General features: G+C 50.5%; 1 protein-coding gene across 2 annotated transcripts in view; it reads left to right on the forward strand.

The window, feature by feature from the left end:
* The window catches only part of Nisch (nischarin), a 31933-nt gene extending 16826 nt beyond the window's left edge, over window positions 1–15107 (forward strand). Inside the window, exons 7-16 of one of the 2 annotated variants that reach the window (XM_059273915.1) lie at window positions 250–345; window positions 1277–1429; window positions 2022–2090; window positions 2492–2677; window positions 3041–3169; window positions 5357–5470; window positions 5760–5871; window positions 10029–10153; window positions 11080–11129; window positions 12855–15107. In XM_059273915.1, coding sequence (XP_059129898.1) covers window positions 250–345; window positions 1277–1429; window positions 2022–2090; window positions 2492–2677; window positions 3041–3169; window positions 5357–5470; window positions 5760–5871; window positions 10029–10153; window positions 11080–11129; window positions 12855–14268 — 2448 coding nt within the window. In that variant the 3' untranslated portion in view covers window positions 14269–15107. Of the gene's footprint in view, window positions 1–249; window positions 346–1276; window positions 1430–2021; window positions 2091–2491; window positions 2678–3040; window positions 3170–5356; window positions 5471–5759; window positions 5872–6435; window positions 7738–10028; window positions 10154–11079; window positions 11130–12854 lie in introns of those variants that run through there. The other variant, XM_059273916.1, reaches the window with a different exon arrangement.
* Window positions 15108–15186: the final 79 nt, after the last annotated feature.

The following is a 15186-nucleotide window of genomic DNA, read 5'->3' on the forward strand; positions in this document are numbered from 1 at the left end:
TCCGCCTGCCTCTGCCTCCTGAGTGCTGGGATTAGAGATAAGCACCACCATGCCTGGCTACATAGATGCCTTTCTTACTAGATGCTTAAAATGTTTAGAGCACTGGTAGCACTGGGGGATTAAAGAAGCCGAGTTTTGAGTCATCTCTTGTCTAGGGATTTGAGCTTGCCTGTGGGGTGAACATCTAGTTCCTGGGGTTTCTGAGGGGCCAAGATGCCATTTCTGAGACACAGCTGTTGTTTGTTCCAGATAAGTCACTGTGATGCTAAGCACATCCGAGGGCTGGTCACCTCCAAGCCAACTTTAGCCACAATGAGCGTCAGATTCTCAGCAACCTCCATGAAGGTAACTGCCTTTGTGTTTCTGCTGGGGCCTGGCCTGTGGGGCGTAGTCTCTGTAAGTGAAGCTGATAGAACTTCCTCTGAGTCCAGCAAGCGCTGGCTTAGCACTCATTTATTTGTATCTCATCGTCCATGGCCTTGAAGGTGAGGTGTAGAAGGCTGGACCCTGTTTGGACGTGAGTAACAGAAATAGTGCAGCTGTTGATGTAGGGAGTTTCTTTTACCATATGTGGATGTCATCATAATAATGTAAACTCCTCCCTTAGCATGGAGACTGCATATGGTAGCATATTTTGTGACTTCTGATCAAGATTTGGGTTTGTTGAAAATTCTTTCTCTTGAGGCTGCTGACTGGAAGAAACTTTAGAGAGAGCAGAGTGTAGCTACCTTGTCCTCTGGGAAGTACCCCTTGCCATGTAGCCGAAGGAACTCAGGTGATCCCGTATAAGAAGATGTCTCGTAGGCATCAGAAGTCAAGCCAAGGGGAAGAAGAATGTCAGGCCGAGAAGAGCTGCCTCCCTGTCCTGTGGTGATTGATGCCCTGTGCTGCTGCTCTGTCTCCGTGATGATTCTCTCCCTGTGAAGTAATGGTTAAGGGATTTGTTGTCCACGGTGGAGACCATTCTGAAAGCATGGTTGCCTGGCAACATCGTGAATTCAGACCTTCAGCCTCTGAAGGTTAAGCCAGGAAAGATATCACTGTATAGCCGAGGCCCAGGGGCGCTTGACTAGCATTTGTTCCTGAAGTCACAGGACCAGAACATGTTCCAAGCCTTCCAGTTATTGCACAATCACTTTAAGACACATAAACCAAAGCCCATTTAATGCAAGCTCATTTCCACATGCTAAATATGCTTCAGCTCTTCCTTAAATTTTGCAACGATGGCGCGTTCTACTTAGTGTTGCGTGAGGGTTCAACAGATGTTCTTATGCAGGAAGTCCTTGTTCCTGAGGCCTCCGAATTTGATGAGTGGGAGCCAGAAGGCACAGCCCTTGAAGGCCCTGTGACTGCTGTTATCCCTACATGGCGCGCGCTGACCACTCTAGATCTGAGCCACAACAGCATCTCGGAGATCGACGACTCTGTGGTATGCTTGCAGCAGCCTCCCAAGGCTTTCAGACCTCCCGGCCCTAGGGATGGCTATTGTAGTTTCCTTTTTCTGAAGGCCCACAAAAAAAATCTATTCAGTGCTCTACACATTGTTTGTAGTTGTTAAGTTAAATTTCAAAGTGAAAATGTAAAATGGTGAGTAAATACATAAAACCAAGCGAAGCATATGAACTATGTGTGCATTTAATATAACCAAACCATGGTAAATGATAATATTCATTCCTAAGGAATAGCAGAAAATTCATTGCCTAGAATACAGGTATACCTGTGTTAGAGTAACATCCCAAAGGTCTTAAGAGTGTGATTCTTTTTGTGATCCCATGGGGGTGGGCAGGGTTAAAAAAGAACAGGTTCCCCTGTCTTTTGTGGACGTTACCATTGGTATTACTTAAGCCAGTCGTTCTGTCCAGACAGTGGATTCCTTTGGGTTTCTGCTGAGTGGACAGTGGGAGATGTCAGTGGCCCTGCAAAGACAAGCCAGCCTGAAATGTGTGTTTAACCACTGGGTACTTGGACTGTGTAGGGTCCTACCTCCTTGAGTAACACTGGACATTCTTTTCTTTCATAAGAAACTGATCCCAAAGATTGAATACCTGGACCTGAGTCACAACGGAGTACTAGTTGTGGACAACCTACAGGTAATGTCTGCCCACTCACTCTCTGGGGCCCTGCTCTCCTGATGGGTCCAGAGGCTGGAGAAGCGTTGCACCCCAGGGGCAGCAAGCATAGGGGGTTTGTCTTCCTCTTAGGCGTCCAGGGATGCACTGATTGTTTTAGTTCCAAAGTGTTCAAAAAGCTGAGTATGTGCAGAGTGGGATGGTGATAGGCAGGCTGATTTTCAGTGCTCACCCCTAACCTCTCTGCAGGGGATGCATACCACTAGTTATGGTATGATAGAGGGAAGAAGGACTCTTCCCAACAGTTGTCAAAAAGACTTGCAAAGCTGCCTCAGAGAACTGGTCCCCTTGGTCTGAAAGGGCACAGTGACCTCTCTGGAGGCCTGACCTGTGTGGCCACTGTGTTTCCCCTGCTACTACAGCACCTCTACAACCTTGTACACCTTGACCTGTCCTACAACAAGCTCTCCTCCCTGGAAGGCATGCACACGAAACTGGGCAATGTCAAAACCCTCAACTTGGCGGGCAACTTCCTAGAGAGTCTGAGCGGCCTGCACAAACTCTACTCTCTGGTTAATCTGGACCTCAGAAACAACAGGATTGAGCAGGTGAGCACCAGCCCTGAGGGCCTCAGGAATCTGGGATTGCTGGGCCTTGGCGTTTGTTATCTATTTTTTTGTTGTTGTTGTTTTGTTTTTTTGTTTTTTGAGACAGGGTTTCTCTGTGTTGTTTTTCACCTTTCCTGGAACTCACTGTGTAGACCAGGCTGGCCTCGAACTCACAGAGATCCTCCTGGCTCTGCCTCCCGAGTACTGGGATTAAAGGCATGCGCCACTGCCGCCCGTCTGGTGTTATCTTAAAGGAAAGAAAACCAATAGGATTCTGTTCACTTAAAATTAAGCAGCCATCAAGTGTGTAGTCTGTTGCTGAAATGTTCGAAGAAGGGGCCAAATGGCACTTGTGTCTTGCAGTTGGAGGAGGTCAAGAGCATAGGCAGCCTACCATGTCTGGAGCGTGTAGCCTTGCTGAACAACCCTCTGAGCATCATCCCTGACTACCGGACCAAGGTGCTCTCCCAGTTTGGAGAACGAGCCTCTGAGGTAAGCCCCAGAACCACCAGCAGAGCCCAGAGACTAGCAGGGTGAATTCCAGGTCTGCATAGGCAGAACAAGGCTCTTGTCTGCTTCAGAGGGGTGTCTGTTTTTTCAGATGTGCACTGCTCTCTGTGGAAAGGCTCCCTGCAGTTCCCAGGCCTCTCCCGTCAGTTGTGTATTCCCAAGCAGGCTTCATGTGTGCCAGAACTTCAGGCCAGGAAGACCCCAGGAACACATAAGCACAGAGGGATTGTCTTCAGCTTTTAAAAAATGCATTGGAAACTGGGTGGTGGTGGTGGTGCAGGCCTTTAGTCCCAGCACTCAGGAGGCAGGGGCAGGGGGATCTGTGAGTTTGAGGCCAGCCTGGGCTACAGAGTGAGTTCCAGGACAGCCAGGGCTACACAGAGAAACCCTGTCTTGAGGGCTAGGAAGGGGGCTCAGTTGATAAAGGGCTGGCTCTGAAAGCACAGGGACCTGAGTTTGATCCCTGGGACCCAAGTTAAAAGAAAAACAAAGCGAAACAAAACAAATAACAGAAACCCTGTCTTCAAGAACCAAAAAAGAAATACATTGGATATTTTAGACAAGGTGCATAGAATAAGATGCCTAAAATTATATGTAAGATTTTTATTCAGTTTATGTAAGATGCCTAAAATTATCAATTTCTTGGACAGCTGGTAATCCTGTTGCTTAACTACCAACCTTGAGACTTTTTTCCTTTACTGGATCAATCCAGTCCTGTGCCCGCTGCCTATGACAGTACAGGTGCCACCATGCTAACCAGGACAGTTTTTACTCCTTCCCCTCAGCCTCCGGCAGGCTTCGTCCCCACTCCCACCCTCTCAGCAGTCCTCAGAACTTCCTTTCTGCAGATCCCAGGCCAGAAGATGTCTGAGGGTCTGTTTGCATCTGTCTCCAGCCTTCTCTGCCCCCAGCCACATTGTCCCTAAGATCATTTTCTTTTCTTCTCTTTTCTTTTTTTGTTTCGTGTCTTTGGTTTTTTGAGACAGGGTTTCTCTGTGTAGCTTTGCGCCTTTCCTGGAACTCGCTTTTTAGCCCAGGCTGGCCTCGAACTCACAGAGATCCACCTGGCTCTGCCTCCCGAGTGCTGGGATTAAAGGTGTGCGCCACCACCGCCTGGCCTGTTTCTTGTATTTTTGAGACAGGGTTTCTCTGTGTAGTCTTGACTGTCCTAGAACTCGCTCTATAGACCAGGCAGCCTTGAACTCACAGAGATCCCCCTGCCCCTGCCTCCTGAGTGCTGGGACTAAAGGCCTGCACCCACCACCACCCAGTTTCCAATGCATTTTTTAAAAGCTGAAGACAATCCCTCTGTGCTTGTGTGTTCCTGGAGTCTTCCTGGCCTGAAGTTCTAACATTAACTTCCTGGCCTGAGTACTGGGATTAAAGGTGTGCACCACCACTGCCTGGCCCTAAGATAATTTTCGTAAGATGTCATCTCTTGCTGGAGATAATTGATTATACTTGTAATTCCGGAACTCAGGATCTGAGGCATGAGGATTATCCAGAGTCCAGGGCCAGCCTGGGTGATGGAGTGAGACCCTGTCTCAAAAAAAGAAAGAAAAGAAAGAAAGAAAGAAAGAAAGAAAGAAAGAAAGAAAGAAAGAAAGAAAGAAAGGAAGGAAAGAAAATAACAAACAAATAAATAGACAAAAAAGGTAACTCCCCCTTTTTTGGCTCCAGAGCTATAAAGTGTCCTTGATTCCATGGTGTCAGCACCTGTCCAGTGCTTTTGGACTATCCCTCGTGTGGTCTTTCTGCCTGCGTGCCAGCCCACAGCTCTGCAGACTAGGACCCCTGCCTTCTCCCATACACTGTTACCTTCGCCCTACTCCTCCCTTGTCCAAAAGGTTCTCTTCCTGCTCTCTGACCGTCAGGTCTGCCTGTGTTTGCCTATTAGTAGGTACTCAGTCCATTCACTCCCTTCTCAAGAGGCTGCTACCCCCTCTTAGTGGAGAGGGACTCCTGAAGATGGATTAAGCTATGTGGGCCCTCCATGGGCCCTCCAAGGTGGTTCCAGGGCACTTATGTTGTGATGAGGAGCCCCCCTTAGCCTCCAGTATCTTCTCGGGGCCTGTAGGAGTGCTCAGACCCCGTCTTAGCCGGATCCCACCATTTTCCCAATGTGCTTCATCGGTCTCCATGCTGTGAGCTACTTTCTGGACTCTGCAGATCTGTCTAGATGATGCAGCAACCACCGAGAAGGAACTGGACACTGTGGAAGTACTGAAAGCCATTCAGAAAGCCAAGGATGTCAAGTCCAAACTGAGCAACACAGAAAAGAAGGTAAGCATTTAGGGTGGGAGAGCCAGCCAAGGATGGAACTTTGCTTGGGGAAACTGAGCCATGGAATCCCTCAGGTCTCTGATCATTACCACCCCCTTCTCCCCATGAAACCTCAGGCGGGGTCCTCAAGTGGTATGGTGATGGGACCTACTATTTGATTGTGTGAGATTGTTTTCAACATCCTTTGGTTGGGAGAATGCTGAGCTCTTTCCTCTGCATCACTGGCCTTAGCTTTCCTGTTCTTCGTGTCCTTTTCTCTCTCCTGGACTGACTCAGTGTTCTTCCTCAGGTTGGTGAGGACTCCCGACTCCCAGCTGCTCCCTGCATCAGACCCAGCAGCTCCCCACCCACTGCAGCTCCCACCTCAGCCTCCCTGCCTCAGCCTATTCTCTCCAACCAAGGTAATCATGAATAGACCTTCCTCCTAGCTGAGCTGCTTGGTGCTGCCTGGACTGCAGGCAGAGCTGGGCTTGAGGGAGAAAGGTTGGCACTTGCTTCCTACAGGCTCAGGCACGGGGAGGGTGGCACCTTCTGCAGGCTGGCTCCTTGGGTGGCACATGGCAGGGAGGTGCCCGGCCTGATTTCAGCGCTATTGTTTGCTTAGTGAGGACCCCTATCCCTTTACATCACATCCATTTCCTATAGGGTACCACAGGGTGTTGGACAGAGAACTGAGGCTGCCCTTTGAGCAGGCTTAGGCTGTTGGCTCAGGAGGATCTGTTCTCCTGAAGACAGTGTGGGCAGGTCAGCTCCTAGAAAGTCAGGCCTTGTTATGTTCCTAAGTCTGGAACCCTTGATCCCTGTGTAGAGAGCTTACTTTTATTGTTGTGATGCCTTTGGCACTCAAGGTCCCCAAAATACTGCATTTATGGGACCAAGATGGGATGTCTGTCCCCATGGACCCATGGAAGAACAATCCCTTTCATCTGTGAGCATTTTCAAAGGGCTTTCACCTCTGAACCCAGGCATCCTCGGAGATGAGTGAGTGAACCAGGTGCCATGAGCGTGGCTGCCGGCCTGGCCCCGACAGAAGAGGGGCAGGTATGCCGTCCCAAGTGGAGCTGAGGCTCGGGACACACGGGAAAGAACGCCGCCCGCCCAGGCTCCTGGAGATGCAGAACTTGGTGTGAGGTCTTGAGAAACTAGTTTGGCCCTAGGTTTTAAGAGCCAGAAATACATTTCTACTCCTTGACCTGGTGACCCCACTGGAGGAAACGTTTCTAGGGAGGGCTGAGGTCCTGGGGAAAGGCAAGTTCTCCCCCCTCGCAGCACAAACTATGACATGCACACCAAGGGGAGCAAGGAAGGCCGCTGTGGCCCAGACCCCTCCACAGCAGTCCTGTCAGGGTGAGAAGCCTGAGCTACAGGAAACACAGACGGCACTCCCTTAGGTTAAGGCAAAATCCCTGTGCACAGCAGCCTGAGGTCACAGCTGTGACATGCAGACGAGAAGCCATGAAAACGCAGCGGTGGAGCTAGGTGCCAGCACATTGCCCATTGGCTTTGTCAGACTTTGACAACAATTTTTATTCTTTTTTTTTTTTTCTTCATAAAAGAGGAAGAAAGTTTGAGTCTCTGTGAGGAAGTTTCCCTAACCTCTCTTCAGGTCCCCACAGTATTATACGATATAGAAAGCATGCAACCATAGACTTTTGGAGACAGGGCAATACTAAGGTCCCAAGGTCCAGGATATAACCTGTTCTATCATTTGTTGAATCAGTATGTGTGTGTATGCACATGCGCGTGCGTGCGTGCGTGCGCGTGCGTGTGTGTGTGTGTGTGTGTGTGTGTGTGTGTGTGTGTGTGTGCATGCGCATGCATGGACAGGCAAGTAAAGAACAAGGCCAAAAGCAGCTCCTGGCTAGGCAGGGGAATGGCTGTCTCCTCCAGGCCGCAACTGCCAGCAGCCCTCTACCTTGTGGTGGTGAAGTCTCTGCAGCCTGGGGCAAGCCTCATCTACCCCTTCCTTGGTGCCCTTTCACCCCTGGGTACTCTGTAGTATGTCCCCCTTTTCCCAGTCATTGGACACTGAGAGATGTTGTCACAGATTTACACCTCTTGTAAATAAAACTACAGTGGATGTCTTTGTGTGCACATCTCTTTCCTTTGGGTGAGAAATGACAAAGGTCAAACCCCTGTCTGAGGACTCCTGATGTCCCCTGTCCCATCTGCTAAGTGGCCCTTTCTGACCACTTGTTTGTACAGGCCATGGTCCAGGAAGGAAGCGGACAGACTGTCCTGTCTGTGTTTCCTCATGCCCAAACAAGGCTGGGGGGTGGGGGTAGTGGCAAGAAAATACTGCTTTTTTTTTCTTTTCTTTTTTGTCCTCACAAACGTGAGGCACCCACATCTGTGTGTGTTTGGCCATGTGTTATTGGAGCTGGCCTGGGTAGACAGGAATTTTTCTGTGTGAGAACAGCTTTTCTGACTTACTCTGGTGGCTCCCAGCCTGACCTGTAGAAAACACACTTGTGAAAAAACTGGCATTTGAGGCCTACCTGAAGGGGGTGCTGTCCAGAAAACACCAGCTGTTAGAGCAGGGGAAGATTGTGACTGATAGGGGCCAATGTCCAAAATACCAGAGTTCATTCTCCAGCCCTGTCTGGGAACTGAGAGAAGGCTGTGTTGTAGACGTGATCAGAAGCAGGCAGGCAGCTGAGTTCATGTTCCATCTTCCTGGCCATGAGATCTCAAGCGACGTGCAGCCTCTTGGAACCTCCTGCAGCTTCCTCTGTTTTCTCAACCATAAAGTGGATACATCCTACTTCATGGATTCTAAGATGCACACATTTCCACCCTGTGACTTCTCTGAAATTGAGATGCGTCTTTCAGTCAGTGGCGTCCCCTAGTTGCTGTCAGCCAGCTGGTAATCGTGATGGAGTCGTGGGAAAAGCTTCCGTGGACATCTCCTATGACCAAGATGGCACCTCATCCACAGATCTTAGATTTGATGAAATGTGGTAAATAACAAGAGGTGCGCATGAGCTGATGCTGGGGAAGCGCTTAGCACCGCTAAGGATCACAGGATCGGTCGGTCGGTCGGTCGGTCGGGGCTCCTTCCTCCGTCCTGAGTTTGGGTTTCAGGATGGTGCCTCTAGGAATACGGAGCCACTTGGGGAGAGAGACTGTATGCCTATGGAAGAACGAGGTAGAACAGTTTGGGAATACCTTTAGGACTGCAGCAGAGGTGGTATCAGAGATGACTCTTGAAAGATGGGTTGAGTTAAGATACGGGAGCAGGGGCAACGTAAGCCAAGGCTGGGGCGCTTTGTGCATGGCTGTGTGCTTGCCGCCTTCCTCCCTCGCAGCCTCTGCAGCTTAGCTTCCTGGGGTACCTGGGCTTGGGCTGCCTGCTTACCCTTTGGGCAGAGAACACGGGCTGTGTGAGTTGTCCTGTTCTAGGCAGCAGTCAAGCTGAACAAGGTATCATGGGCTCTGAGGGTTCAGTCATTTAACTGGGCCATGGTGGCTGTTTAGTAGCAAAGCCAGGCTGTGGAAGCAGGACTTCTCTAGACCAGTTAGCTACAGTTTGAAGCATGGTTTGTTGTTGTTGTTTTGGTTGTTGTTTTTTAAGTGGGGAGAAGGGGTTTCCCCTTAACTAAGTTGCAAACTGGAGTGAAGTAATGGATCCAAACAGACTATTCATAAAATACCTTCCGTATGGCTTCAATAACCAGTGCATTTCAAAGTGCATGAGCAGGACCGCTACGGCCCGTAGGACAGTCAGCCGGCACCTTGGTAAGGCAGCCTGTGGCTTTAGACTCCAGCTGTGTTCAGCAAGCCATACAAGAATCAAGTCTGCAAAGCCTGGCTTCTTGCTAAAGGATCCCGTGCTTGGAATTTGCAAGCCCTGCAGAGATACCAGATGAGGGCACAGAGTCACTTGTAGTCCTTTCTTTGGACAGTGTTCCAATATGCCCAAGGCTATTGATAAGTATATCACCAAACTGCTTTCCTGACAGGTAGAGCAGCTTGTACCCCAGTGCCCACCACTTCCTAGTTAGGCTGGGCCAGGCTGCATGCTCTAACCATGTCTTAGTAAGAGAAAAAGATAGTCTCCTGTTTCAATTTGTCTTTCTTTGTGTAAGCATTGTTCTGTATATGTTCTATCTACTGGTCATTCTTCCATGGAATGTCTGTTCATATTCTTTGCATTCTCAGAGTTTTCAAACAACTCATTCCCCATTTCTGTAATCTATAAGAAGAGCTCCTTAAAGGTTAAGATATAGGTCTTCGTTTCTATTCCGAGTACTTTTTTCTCTGTACATTTCTCTGTGCATTGTTTTATCTCAGTCTGTAGAGTGTACCTCTAGGGGTTTGGTCTTCATGACTCCTTCCCCAGCTTGTCTGCTCAGGAAGCCCCGCCCCCCTTGACAGTAGAGAGCAGCCACTTGCTCAGTCCTGAGTTGCTGAGGAGTTACTGAGTTACTGCATTTTATTCTGTGACCCATATAATGACTTGGGGTCTGGCCTGTGCCTGGCCGTGCCCTGAGCCCAAGGCCTGGCCTCTTGTTGAAGAGCTGCTCTTCCCGCCCACCTGCCCACCCCATCTCCGCAGGAATCATGTTTGTACAGGAAGAGGCCCTGGCCAGCAGCTTCTCGTCCACTGACAGTCTACCGCCCGAGGACCGGCCCATTGCCCAAGACTGCTCTGACTCCTTGGAATCTATCCCCGCAGGACAGGTAATACCCTCGCCTGCTCCTGGGGACTAGTTCCTCAACCACGATGCTGCTGTCTGACATTGTTCGCCGTGGGATGTGGCCTGGTGGAGTGTGGCCTGTGTTGCTAGGGCTTCTGGGGGTACTTTGCATGACATGCAGTCTTTTTCTTGTAGTGTCTCCAGTTGGGTCATCTTCATAGACCAAGTGGTTAAGGGTCTGAGTTTGGCCTCCTCCATCCCACGGGAACAGGCAACACTGGGGCCCTGAGGGACAGGGAAGGTGGGCATTCTTTGGGCACACATGAGCTGGCTGCTCAAGGGGAATAGCACCCTGAGGCCACTTTGTCCCTTCCCACATGTCACCTTGGTGGTCTGAACAGTGTGAGTCTTAACGTCTTTTTTGTAGCTGTTGTCCAGGCTTCTGGGGCCCATCTCTGTGTCCCTGGAAAAAAGAAGAGGAAAATGAGTGCCTGGTGCTGTGTGCTCCATGCCTGGACCTCCCTGTCCCCTTATTCTTGCACAGCGGGGTCATGGTCATGTGATGTAAGACAGTTTGCAGAGGCTTTGTCTGTCCCGAGTACTTATCCTTAAGGGTATAGGAAAGGGACGTAGTCTCAACCTGGTGTGCAGAAAGCACTGGGGGACCTTGCCAGGACCACCTTTCATCATGTGCACTGCCTGGGGCCAGGCCAGGACACCTGGACCCTTGGGTAGCACAAAGTCCCCCAGATGCCAGACCTCATGGAAGCAGGCTCCAGGGTTGGGTGTGTAAGCTCAGGTCAGATGGGTGGGAAAGCCAGCCCTACTGAATATTAGAAAGAGTCCAATGAGCATTTCCCCAAGTTCCAGAGCACACCCAGAATGGAGTATAGAAGTGGCCAGGCAGCACCCAGTGAGCGCCAAGGAACAGCTGCCGCAGGTGAGGCTTACTGTTCTCTCCTCTGTCAGGTGGCGTCTGAAGATTTAAGGGATGTGCCAGGAGCTGTTGGTGGTCCAAGGTAGGGAAGAGAGCCTCAGTCTCCGCTACAGACTGAGCAACTGGTGGGCTCTTGTTAGTAGCCTGTTCGTAGAAGTCTGTCTTGACTCCAGCACAGTTGAGAGGAACTCTGGCTATTTCTCCTCAGCTGTCTAATTGACATTATCTTACAATAGAGGTTGGCATTTCAAAGCCAGTTTAGGCCACAGTCTGTTGTACAGTGAGCCAAGAATAAGTGTTCTCTCTTGGTTTGCTGGTGGAGCTTTTGTTGTTCTGTGAGACAGGGTCTCACAGCAGCTCAAGCTGACCTGATCTTCATGGCATCACTGCTCCTCAGCCCGAGTGTCGGCATCACAGAACTAAAGCCTCTCCACCTTGCTGGGTGGTGGTTGTTGTTGCTTTTGTTTTGTGTTTGTTTTTTGCCTCTGAGACAGGGCCTCTCTATAACCCTGACTGCCCTGGAACTTGTTTTGTAGACCAGGCTGGCCTCCAACTCACAAAATTGGCCTGCCTCTGCCTCCTATTGGCTGGGATTAAAGGTGTGTGCCACCATGCCTGACTGCTGCTTCTTTTTGTTGTTATTGTTTTTTAACATTTGTTTATTTTTCTGGGCATAGTGGTGTACTTCTTTAATCTCAGCACTCAAGAAGCAGAAGCAGACAGATATATATCTCTATAGGTTCAAAGATAGTCTGGTCTACACAGCAAGTTCCCAAACAGCCAGGGCTACAGAAAGAAATCCTGTCTCCAAACAAACAAACAAACAAACAAATTGTTTATTTTAATTCTGAGTGTATGAGTATTTGCCTGCATGTATGTATTTGTGCACCACATGTATGCTTGGTACCTTTGGAGGCCAAGACAGACAGCATCACATCTCCTGGAACTGGAGTTACAGATGGTTGTTAGCCACCATGTGGGTTCTGAGAAACAAACTCAGATCCTCTACGAGAACTCGGAGTATATTTAACTGTTGAGCCATCTCTCAAGCCCTTGATTACTACATTCTTAAATTCCTGTTTAAACAAAATTACATGGATAGGACCAGCACACACATCATGAAACATTAGCTCCTTGGCCCTTTACAGAAGTCTGTCTTTATTTATTTATTTATTTATTTATTTATTTATTTATTTATTTATTTATTTATTTATTTATTTATTTATTTTATTGAGACAGGATCTCTACATAGCCCTGGCTAGCCTGGGATTTGCTACATAGACAAGCTGGCTTCAGAACTCAGAGGTCCACCTGCCTTTGCCCAGTTCTGAGATTAAAGGCCTGCCCCACCATGCCTGGCTACAGAAGCGTATTTCTAATTCTTGTTCATGGGAAGGTTATAGAGTGCAAAAGGGGCTGGAATTTCAATGTGATGGTCCTAGGACCCACCCAACTTGATTTACTGCCTAGAAAGCCAGAATGTCCCTCAAGGTAGTCATTTTTCAACAAAGAGAGTCACCTTGGAATACTTTGTTGCCCTTTGATGCCTGGCAGCATCCAAATGACAGACACTTCTGTTATGGAAGCCAGATTGGTTTGTGCAGGCTGTGGTGGATAGCTGTGATCTGAGTGTGTAGACTCAAGCTGGACTCAAGCTGGCCACCCATCCTGATGGCAGCCACTTGAACCAGCTCAGCTGAATGAGAGGCTTAGGAGACCCATGGATTGGCTTCCCAGGGTCAGGGTACTACAGCAGACTAGGAGATGGAATGTTCCCGTGTCCCTGATCCAGTCTCTTCTTGCACAGCCCAGAACAGGCAGAGCCAGAGGTTCAGGTGGTGCCTGGGTCAGGCCAGATCATCTTTCTGCCCTTCACTTGCATTGGCTACACAGCCACCAACCAGGACTTCATCCAGCGCCTCAGCACACTGATCCGCCAGGCCATTGAACGGCAACTTCCTGCCTGGATTGAGGCTGCCAACCAGCGGGAGGAAGCCCAGGCTGAACAGGGCGAGGAGGAGGAAGAAGAGGAGGAAGAGGAGGATGTTGCTGAAAACCGCTACTTTGAAATGGGACCCCCAGACGTAGAAGAAGAGGAGGGCAGTGGCCAGGGAGAAGAGGAGGATGAGGAAGATGAGGAAGACGAGGAGGCTGAGGAGGAGCGTCTGGCTCTGGAGTGGGCCCTAGGCGCTGACGAGGACTTTCTGCTGGAGCACATCCGCATCCTCAAGGTGCTGTGGTGCTTCCTGATCCATGTGCAGGGCAGCATCCGTCAGTTTGCTGCCTGCCTGGTGCTCACCGACTTCGGCATTGCTGTCTTCGAGATCCCACACCAAGAGTCACGAGGCAGCAGCCAACACATCCTCTCGTCCCTGCGTTTCGTCTTCTGCTTCCCACATGGCGACCTCACCGAGTTTGGCTTCCTCATGCCAGAGCTGTGTCTGGTACTCAAGGTGCGGCACAGTGAGAACACACTCTTCATCATCTCGGATGCTGCCAACTTGCACGAGTTCCATGCTGACCTACGCTCCTGCTTTGCACCACAGCACATGGCCATGCTGTGCAGCCCCATCCTCTATGGCAGCCACACCAGCCTGCAGGAGTTCTTGCGCCAGCTGCTCACCTTCTACAAGGTGGAGGGTGGCTGTCAGGAGCGCAGCCAGGGATGCTTCCCTGTCTACTTGGTCTACAGTGACAAGCGCATGGTCCAGACAGCTGCTGGGGACTACTCGGGCAACATCGAGTGGGCCAGCTGCACACTCTGCTCGGCAGTGCGGCGCTCCTGCTGTGCGCCCTCCGAGGCCGTCAAGTCTGCTGCCATCCCCTACTGGCTGCTGCTCACCCCCCAGCATCTCAATGTCATCAAGGCCGACTTCAACCCCATGCCCAGTCGTGGCACCCACAACTGCCGCAACCGCAATAGCTTCAAGCTTAGCCGTGTGCCGCTCTCCACTGTGCTGCTGGACCCCACTCGCAGCTGCACCCAGCCACGGGGTGCCTTTGCTGATGGCCACGTGCTCGAGCTGCTGGTTGGCTACCGCTTTGTTACCGCCATCTTTGTGCTGCCCCACGAGAAATTCCACTTCCTGCGAATCTACAATCAGCTACGGGCCTCACTGCAGGACCTGAAGACTGTTGTCATCTCCAAGACTCCTGCGGCTGGACCAAGATCCCAAAGCCCCCTCCTGGGTGGCCAGTCTGCCAAGGGCAGGGCCAGGTGAGATTAATGCAGGCTCCTGGGACCTGGGGCCTCGGACTGGCTTGGGTGTGCTCTCTGGGCATCCGTACTTTGTGGGAGTCTCCCTTTACTTTCCCTTTCCTCCAGCTTCTTTCCAACCCTGACGGCCGCCGCCAGGGATCTCATCCCGAGGCTGGCGCTGTCAGCTAGTGACAGCCTCTGGTACCCCTTCCTGAGACCAGCTCCCAAGCTTATTTTTTAGCACCACACACAAAGCCCTTCTCAGGAAAGACTGAGTTGTATCTAAGTTGGGAGCCCCTCCCAAGGGACCTTCTGAAGACCAAAGTGTCTGGGTAGGTCGTCTTTTCTTTGAGGGGGGATTGCAGTGCTTGGCAGGAAGGAGCTAGCAGCTAGAGCCTATCCACACTGGCCCCTCCCCTTGGATGCCTTGTGAGTGTCCTGCTTTCTGTTGAAGAATTTCCCTACCTGGGAGCAGGCCAAGAATCTAATAGCTCGTGTTCTCTATCCTGGCAGAATGTTGAGACCCTGTCTTTACCTCTGGTTCTCCTTAGCATCTCTTGGGTCTACCCTCTACCCTCAGTCAGTCCCCAGCTGATGATCCAAAGGGCTTTCAACTCCTACAGCTGAATCCAGTGCCCTTCTTATACCTGTACAGAAGTGGCCGTCCCGTATCCCCACTCACCATGTGAAGTAGTTGGTATGCACCTTGTCCTCCTCCTGAGCTACCACAGCCTGGCTTTCTCCTGGGACTCCTGCAGAAACCAGGCCCCTAAAGGTGTATCTGCACACCCATGGCAGCAGAGTAGCCCAGCAGTCCCTAAAGATGTATCTGCACACCCATGGCAGCAGAGTAGCCCAGCAGCCTCTTGGGTATTTGGTCAAATGCCAGATCATGGCCCCAGGGACTGCAGCAGTTAGACTGGATCTGATGGATGGAGAG

Source organism: Peromyscus eremicus, chromosome 9 (genome assembly GCF_949786415.1).
Source record: "Peromyscus eremicus chromosome 9, PerEre_H2_v1, whole genome shotgun sequence".
NCBI classification, from domain to species: Eukaryota; Metazoa; Chordata; class Mammalia; order Rodentia; family Cricetidae; genus Peromyscus; species Peromyscus eremicus.